Source organism: Carya illinoinensis, chromosome 6, assembly GCF_018687715.1.
Source record: "Carya illinoinensis cultivar Pawnee chromosome 6, C.illinoinensisPawnee_v1, whole genome shotgun sequence".
NCBI lineage: Eukaryota > Viridiplantae > Streptophyta > Magnoliopsida > Fagales > Juglandaceae > Carya > Carya illinoinensis.
In genome coordinates, this window is record NC_056757.1 from 9,792,425 (window position 1) to 9,800,731 (window position 8,307).

Consider the following 8,307-nt stretch of genomic DNA (forward strand, 5'->3'; position numbering starts at 1 on the left):
GATCTTTAAAGTGATCCAACAATATTCTCACCAGTCACCACCTCTAATCACATCGTTAATGTGTGGTTACTGTTCATTCTAATCTCACATCAAGAATATGAATCAACCACAGAGTGGTGGCTTATAAACAACGTAATCATCATGGCTGCTAAGTTCCGTATAGCTAACTACTTACTAGGTCAATTTGGCTTCACATACAAGTAATACCTTTAGAGGAATTTCATATTAGCTAGTCCTTAATGGTAAGGAGTTTTTCACAAATACAGTGCTTTAAGTAATTCAAAAGAAAATTTCTGTTGTCTGGTGATCTCTAGAAATTATTTTCATCCAAATGTTCGAACTTTAGACTCTTAGTGAGCGTACTACCAAAACCGAAACTTCTACCGATTGTTTAATATGGATCATTACATACGGTATTAGAGTTAATTACTTAGTTAAGCCTGTCATTTTAAAATTAAAAGCATTGCATGAGAGATCACGAGGACGACGTTAGATATTTAAGAGGGCCGGTCTCACATATTTATGCGAAACTTGGCTTTATAAATGATTCCGAGAAGTTTCAAATTGACCAGTTTTGGTGTAGTTATAGTGCAAATATTGTGGCTAGAAATTTTTCTTAGATCATCAAGACATGTAGTAGCATTAGAGCCACCCAATACGACAGTCATGTGATAATGAAATACTGCATGCATAGGTGAACCTGAAAGCTGCTTCAAATTGATTTTTGAGTGACAGTGCATGACAACATGTACAGCTTGAAGTTTCAAACCGGAATAAGACTAATGATATGGATATTCTAAGAATATTCAAAACCTCTTTTAAGTAAGTCCTATATATATATATATATATATAAAGTGGTGGAGATGTGAGTGCCACACAATCATTTAAAGCTGCCACGTATATAATTGAGTGAGTTATGGACCAAGTTGTATCTTCCAACTTGTTCTAATTTGAATTTATTTTTCTTTAATTGGCAGGTGAATTATGATGTCTTTTGTACATAAAAAAATAATAATATTTGTATTTTTTAAATAAAAAGCTATATTATAAAATATTTATATATATAACATAATTTGATTTGAAATATAGATTTTAAAATTTAAATCTTATTAATCAAATATTATTATAATTTAAAGGATACAAATACTAGTTTGAGAAGAGAATAAATATTTTTAAATTATTATATTTTATCATCGCATTATATATATTAGGTGATAAAAAGTCCAATAAAATCAGAAGACTTTTTACAACCAAGAAAGTTTTCTTTATTAATGTCCAAAAGTGTATAAACTCGTAGTTTCAAACTTAATTTCAAGTAGAATCAACTCAGTTTCAAATTTCACCTAATATTTTATGAGAGATAAGAGGGAGACACTTGGTGAAGTAGTCGCCGACGCCAACGGCTGAGAGCGTTGAAAGGCATCTTTTTGATCAGGATTTGGAGGAAGGCAGCACCATTTGGATGCCAGGCTTTTTTGACCTGGGGATTTCGGTCTTTGAATAAACCATTTTTAACCAGAAAAATAATGTTTATTGAATTTTAATACAATAATGCTAAATATAATTTAGGATTTACAAATATTCATAATCTTTTCAAAAAATAATGGAATTAGCTTTTTTCATTAAGTGTCAAATCTATCCAACTTTTTGGAAGGAAATGCATGAATCTTGTATATTTTAAAACTATACAAATCGTTTTCATTCTAATATTATTTGCCAATCTTTAAAGTTATTAGTTTCAAAAGCAAATACTCGAATCGAAATTTGGTCTTAGTTGATTTTGATAAATTTGTTTTGATGGTGTAGTGATATGTTTTTCGTATTGTTATACTGCTGATTGCTATCAAATGGAAATAATTTTTATATCTCTTGATGGAATTGTATTTTGTTGATGGTTGGTTGCTAGTGGGTGGTTTCGATTGGGTTAATTTTGTTGTTCCTGGCTGCCAATGAAGCTGCTATTTGTTGGTAGTGGAGCTGCTGGAAGATTTGTAGCTGCTAGTTGCTGGTGAAGCTGCTACTTGGTATTGGTGGTGGAAATTTGGTGAAGTTGCTGCTTATATTCTAGACTGCTTGTATTCCATTTTGGTGGAGTTGCAGCTTGTTTTGACTGCTTAGTATTGGTTTGCTGAGAATTTATATTCTAGACAACTTAGAGGAATTTGTATCAAAATTAATTTTTTGGAACTTGTATAAAATTGATTTTGCATGAAATTTATATTAAATTGATGATACAAAATGTTTTTGAAGACATGTTAATATTTGTTGGTAATATCAAGCACAACACAAACTGTTTTTGAGTACATGTTAATATTTTTAGTGTATATATAAATTTGATCATTTTAATATATGAAATTGATAATATTTGTATACAAGAAGTTGGTGATTTTGAAATAATGGAATTTGTAGTGGGTATTAATTGGTAAAAGTATTAATATTAATAAAATATTAATCTTAAAAAAAAAGGGGGAGAGGAGAGGAGGGGGGTGTGTGTGGAAAGGAAAGGTCTGCATATGGATGTAGAGGCGTATAAAATAAGAGAAATGATATTTGCAGTCGTGATTGTGTAAGTAGCGTATAGTCATTTTGAAAAAAATAAATTAATATGAGACTTATATAAAAAAAAAATAACTTTTTAATCATAGATCCCACTCTTTTTCAAAGTGATTATGCGATATTTGTAATTTTACGATTGTATGTAATATTGCTCTTTAAATAATAAGTCATTTTTTGTATGGTTGGAGGAAGGGGCATCATAAGGATGACAGGTTTTTTTTGACCTGGGGATTGGGGAAAGGGACGTGTAACGTGTTGCACCCACCTCTGGAGCTCTCGTTAGGCGGTTTTTAAATCTTTTTATATTATGTTTTAAATAATTTTAAAAATAGAAAAAGAAAAATATAATTATAAGTATAATCATGTATTAATTTGTACACTAATTTGATATGATTGATTAAAAAATAAATTTTATTGAAAATAATGTTAATTTAAATTTTAAATATGAATAAATTAATATTAATATATAGATTAGTACACGACTGTGCTTATATGTAGTAAAACTCATAGAAAAAATTATAATATTATTAATTAATATTTTTTAATTATTAAAAAAATTATAAAAAAAGGTGGAGCAGGAAGCTTGAGCGGGTTCCTCAGTATTTTCCTTTCAACAAAGGTTGTCTTTGAATAAACCATTCTTAACTAGAAAAATACTGTTTATTGAATTTTATTGGAATTACGCTAAATATAATTTAGGGTTTATAAATATTTCGTAACATTCTTAAAAAATAGTGAATTATTTTATTTTATTTTTATATAATTCTAACATCTATCTAATTTTTAAGAAGAGAATGCATAAATTTTATATATTTTAAAATTGTACAAACTATTTTCCATTCTAATATTATTTGCCAATCTTTAAATTATTAGTTTTAAAAGCAAAGACTCATCTAATACGAGAATAAAATAAAATTTTAATGGTTGATTGACTATAGCTAATGTAAATATGAGGATCCGAAGCCAACCATATTTATTAATTATTATTTATAAAGAAAATGATAATTAGCACGACATGCATAAATTATATTGTTCAGAATTGGATAATTTTTTTTTTTAAAAATGACGTTTTAAGATATTTATCAAAAGAGTAGCTCTGTAGCCACACATGAAAGATCAAGATCTCAGCCGACGAGGGCAAATTTTTTTTTATTTTTTATAATATTTAAAAGAAACTCACAAAATTATTAAAGAAATTACCTTGATCACTAAATAAATAAAAATAATATCGAAATTTTCATTTGTGGTTTTAATATTTATGTGGTAAAAAATTAAAATATATATATATATATATATTTTATTAGTGGCTATGAAATAGGATGTTAAAAATTGACGGAAAAAAAAGGGGAAAACCACAAATAAATTAATGGAAAGAGTAGAAAATTAGAGATACAACCGTTAGATGGCACAGGCGAGGCAAAGGAAAGGAAGTAATTTGGAAAGAAGAAGGTCGGGGGAACTGGGAGAGGGGTGCTGAAACAGAGTCGGCGCTACTTTACCCCCACCAAAAAAAAAAAAAAAAGAAAAACAAAAATCAACGAGTCCGATATAAAGAAGGTTTCTTTCATAGAACCCTAACCTTAGACGCCACCCTCAATCCTAACAGACAAGGATTTGGAATCCCAGAGAAGGTAACTCTATAAATTCTCTACCCCTTCCGGCTTTCAAAACCCATCGTCTTTAAGAATTCAAATCCTCCAGGTGGTTGTTGTGAATGGTGGAAATCTTAAGAAGTCGCAGTTTCATGCGCTCCCTTTTACACTCAAGGGCGAGCGCTGCTTTCGCTCTCGCTTTCGGATCTTGCATGAAAGGCTGGTACTACCGCTGCCTCGGCCTCGACCCCGGCCTCTCCCGACACAGATAATCCGATTTCTTGACATTCTTCTCCATCCCTCTCTTTCTCTCTCTCTTGCTCTCTCCACTTTTATGTGTTTTTTAACCCCACCTCCGTAGCCATTCCGCATCAATTCCAAACTTTTGGATTTATCGCCAACGATACCTGAAAATCTACATCTGTTGTCCAACTGGTCGTTTTTGGATTCTGTTGTTTTGACATTTTTTGGAGTTCGCGAAGATGGTGTTGTACAAGCCGAAGAAAAATCAGAACGCCAAGGGCAACAGGCTCTTGGTGAGCATTACGGTCCTTGGCAGCGCCGGTCCGATCCGGTTCGTGGTCAGTGAGCAGGAGCTTGTCGCCACTGTGATCGACACCGCCCTCAAATCCTATGCGCGTGAGGGTCGGCTTCCGGTTCTTGGGTCGAATCTCGATGAGTTCTTTCTCTACTGCCCCAATGCTGGTCCTGATGGTAAGGGAATTCGAAACCCATCTCAGTTTTCGATCGAATTCAGTCAAATTCCATCATTCTTCCTATATGTCTAATTGTTTTGTTGTCTGTTTTCCATCTTAAATTCAAAGCCCATCTCAAATTTTCATAAATTCTATTCTAAATGAGTAGTTTGGTGATCAAATTTGTTCTTTTCATTCCACCGAAACCCGTCCCCATTTATGACATATTTCGATGAGATTTCTGGGCTTTTGTACTTGTTTACATTTAATTTACTTTTGTTTGCTAAATAGAAAGCCAAACTTTAGACTTTTGTCTGCGTCTATTACAAAGAAATCTATTCGAATTTCATCTAATTTTGTTTGGGTATATGAATGTGGTTGCAGCTTTGAGTCCTTGGGACACAATTGGATCACAAGGAGCTCGGAACTTCATGCTTTGCAAGAAGCCCCAGCCGGAGAAAGTTGCAGATGATGGAAGATCGATACCTTCAATGTCTCGAAGGGGGAATGGGAGTTGGAGGTCACGGATCAACAAGGCTCTCAATCTTATGATTTCTTCCCATTAATCATTCTCTGAATTGATGGAGGATTTTACCATTGGTTTTGGTAATTGGAGTTATTGCAAGGAAAATGAATTCTCTGTCGTCATGCTGGATGATCAGAGACTGCCGGTCCTTGTTTTTTTATTTTTTGGTAGTATCAATGTTATCCCTTGTGTCGGAGAACCTTGCAATAGTTTCCTTCAGGAATAAATGTCCTCCTTTTGAGTTCTAATTTTTCTCCGAAACCGATCGTTGATTTTGTTCTTTCGTTTCTTTTTCTCCTGTGTGGTTTTTTTTTTTTTTTTTTTTTAAATGTCTGTGTATGTAAAACAGTTGCTGAGGATGTAATTTATATTCGGAGAACTGTTAAAAACATAAAAATATTAAATAAAGTAAATTCATAAAGGATGTATTTTCATGTAATCTATTATATTTATTTAATAATAAAATTAACTTTATAATTTTACAATATCAAATTGCATGTACGGAACTCGAATCACGGATGCTACATCTACTGCTCTTCCTTTCTTTAACTTTCTCCCTTGCTTTTTGTTTCTCTCCTTTTCTCAACATTCTACCTTTTTTCTTTTCGTTTTATTAGTCGTGGCTTGAATAATCAAATTGAAATGATAAGTTTGGTGAAGCCGGCATATGTCAAATGGGTGGTGGGTGAGAAGTCTGTTTACCGGTGTTTAGATGGGACACTGAAAATGAGAACAACTAAATTAAATATTTGCATTAAAAAAGAAAAGAAAAGAGGATTTTAGACAAATAGAGGATAGAAAATTAGCTGATGAGGTAAGTAAATAACCATATTCTTGAAGGGGTTTAAAGTTAATTTGCTTTCATGATATTGTACTTAATTCAAATCAATGGTATTAGTATCAATTAATTATGGTTTTTTATTATGATTATAGTTAAATGGGTATTTTTATTTTTTAGTATTTTAATTTACATAGTGGAGGTTTACTATATGAGAAATACTTTAATCACAAAGAGATTTCATCAAAATAAACTTGCAAACAGTATTTTTTTTGTATGCATAAACTGACTCGATTCATTATTAATAATTTCTATTCAATGAATACTTTTAGATGCGATTTGGATTTTGAGATAAGATTAAATAATTTTATTTGAAAGTTGAATAAAATATTATTATAATCTTATTTTGTGATATTATTATTATTTTGAGATTTAAAAATATTAAATTATTTATTATATTTTATATAAAAATTTAAAAAAATTATAATGATAAGATGAGATCACATATGAGAAAATTTGTATGCATGTACTGGTAGGTTTTATTATTACCATGATTTGTAATTAAATGGAAATTCCAATTATTAGTAAAATGACGGGTTTTTGAAAATTGAAACAATAAATGGATAAAAAATGCAGTCACCGATTGTTGGGTCCGATTGGGTCCAACAATTTTTTTTTCTCTCTTTTTTCTATTAAGTAATTAAGAAAATATTTTTTAATGATGATGTAAACTTTTTTTTAAAAAAATATTTAAGAATATAAAAAATGAATAAAAAAATAAAAAAAAAATATTTCTCGAGACAGATCTCGCTAGATCCTAAGTAAATGTATCACTACTCTAAATGGATATTGTTAGTATGTTCTTAAATGATGAGTTTTATTTTGTGACAAATTGACAAGCAAATTAGGTATGATATATGCATAAAAATCAAGCATTTCAATTACATGCAAAGAGCCCATAAATTGTGTACTTGTCTATATATATGATATAAATATCAAAACTTTTAATGGCTAGTTTCTTTTCCAAATATGGTACAACTATTCGTTTCATTTAAATTCTTTTTAAACATTTTTATGAATTGAATATTTTCTTGATCTAATTCCTATTGGATTTGTTTGAGTTGATCTTTGGAAATTCCTTCTAACCTTATCAAATTTGTTCTTCAAAGACAACTAAAGAGGAAGAACTTTAAAAAAAAAAAAAAAAAAAAAAAAAAAAAAACAGCTTAAAAAACTAGAAAAAAAAAATCAAATTATTAATCAACATAATAAAATAACTAAATCTTATGACAGGTTTACGTATGGTATGATGATAATTAAAAACGTGGTCACTATTGACAAGGAAGTTATGAAATAATAAAAAATGATATATTAAGTTAATGATAATGAAAGTCTTTGAGAAATATGACGTGTCATATGCAAGTTATCCTGACGGTTAGAAGAATAATCTGAACAATATATTTTTATTTATTTATTTATTTTTGAAAGAATAAATACTCTTCAATGATTGAACACCTCAAATGACGGAAAGAGTAGGAGGACAATTTCCATCTCAATAATGTCCTCAGAAACTCTTGGAGCATTTTGAGCTTGTACATTTGCAGCAACATTTAATCCTCTTGGAACATATTTTGTGTCACAAGTAAAAGCTCTCTAATATACTTATGGCTAGGGGAATAATCTGAACAATATACTCGATAGAAAACCCTAATTCAATTTATTTATTTAGTAGTACTTGTTCATGAAAATTAAATATAATCGATTGTTTAACAATTCGAGCTTTTAATTTAGCCGAGGATTAGTTTTTACAAAGTCTAAGGTGCATTATTTAGCCCCAACTCTTATATCAACTAAAACTTGAGCAAGAAGTGTACTCTTGATTAAGTGTGCTACCCAAGAAGTGTCTAGTCGAACAAATAGTGCTTCTATGACATGTTTTGCTTATGAAAAATGTTAGATACAATCATGGATTGACGCTTGATTCTTTTTTAAAGAGTTTGGTACATTATTATTATTTTTTTATAATATAAATATCATATTTATTCATTTTTTTTTTTAAATTTGTGCGATACTTACTCATTCTATAAGGGAGATTTTCCCCCAGGCCAAAGTTAGAGTTTGATCCCAAGACCACAAGCGGCTCAAGCCAATTGAATGACC

At 30.3% G+C, this 8,307-nt stretch overlaps 1 protein-coding gene across 1 annotated transcript; it reads left to right on the forward strand.

Moving 5' to 3' along the window:
• Positions 1-3,959: 3,959 nt before the first annotated feature.
• On the forward strand, positions 3,960-5,617 carry LOC122314420 (uncharacterized protein At4g22758-like). Its single transcript, XM_043130010.1, has 2 exons — positions 3,960-4,862; positions 5,228-5,617. The coding sequence occupies exons 1-2, from the start codon at positions 4,631-4,633 to the stop codon at positions 5,407-5,409; spliced, it is 414 nt and encodes a 137-aa protein (XP_042985944.1). The 5' UTR covers positions 3,960-4,630; the 3' UTR covers positions 5,410-5,617.
• Positions 5,618-8,307: the final 2,690 nt, after the last annotated feature.

Coding starts and splice junctions, on each gene's coding strand:
- LOC122314420 (XM_043130010.1), top strand. CDS start 4,631: ATGGTGTTGTACAAGCCGAAGAAAAATCAGAACGCCAAGGGCAACAGG. Junction 4,863..5,227: donor CCCCAATGCTGGTCCTGATG/GTAAGGGAATTC, acceptor ATGTGGTTGCAG/CTTTGAGTCCTTGGGACACA.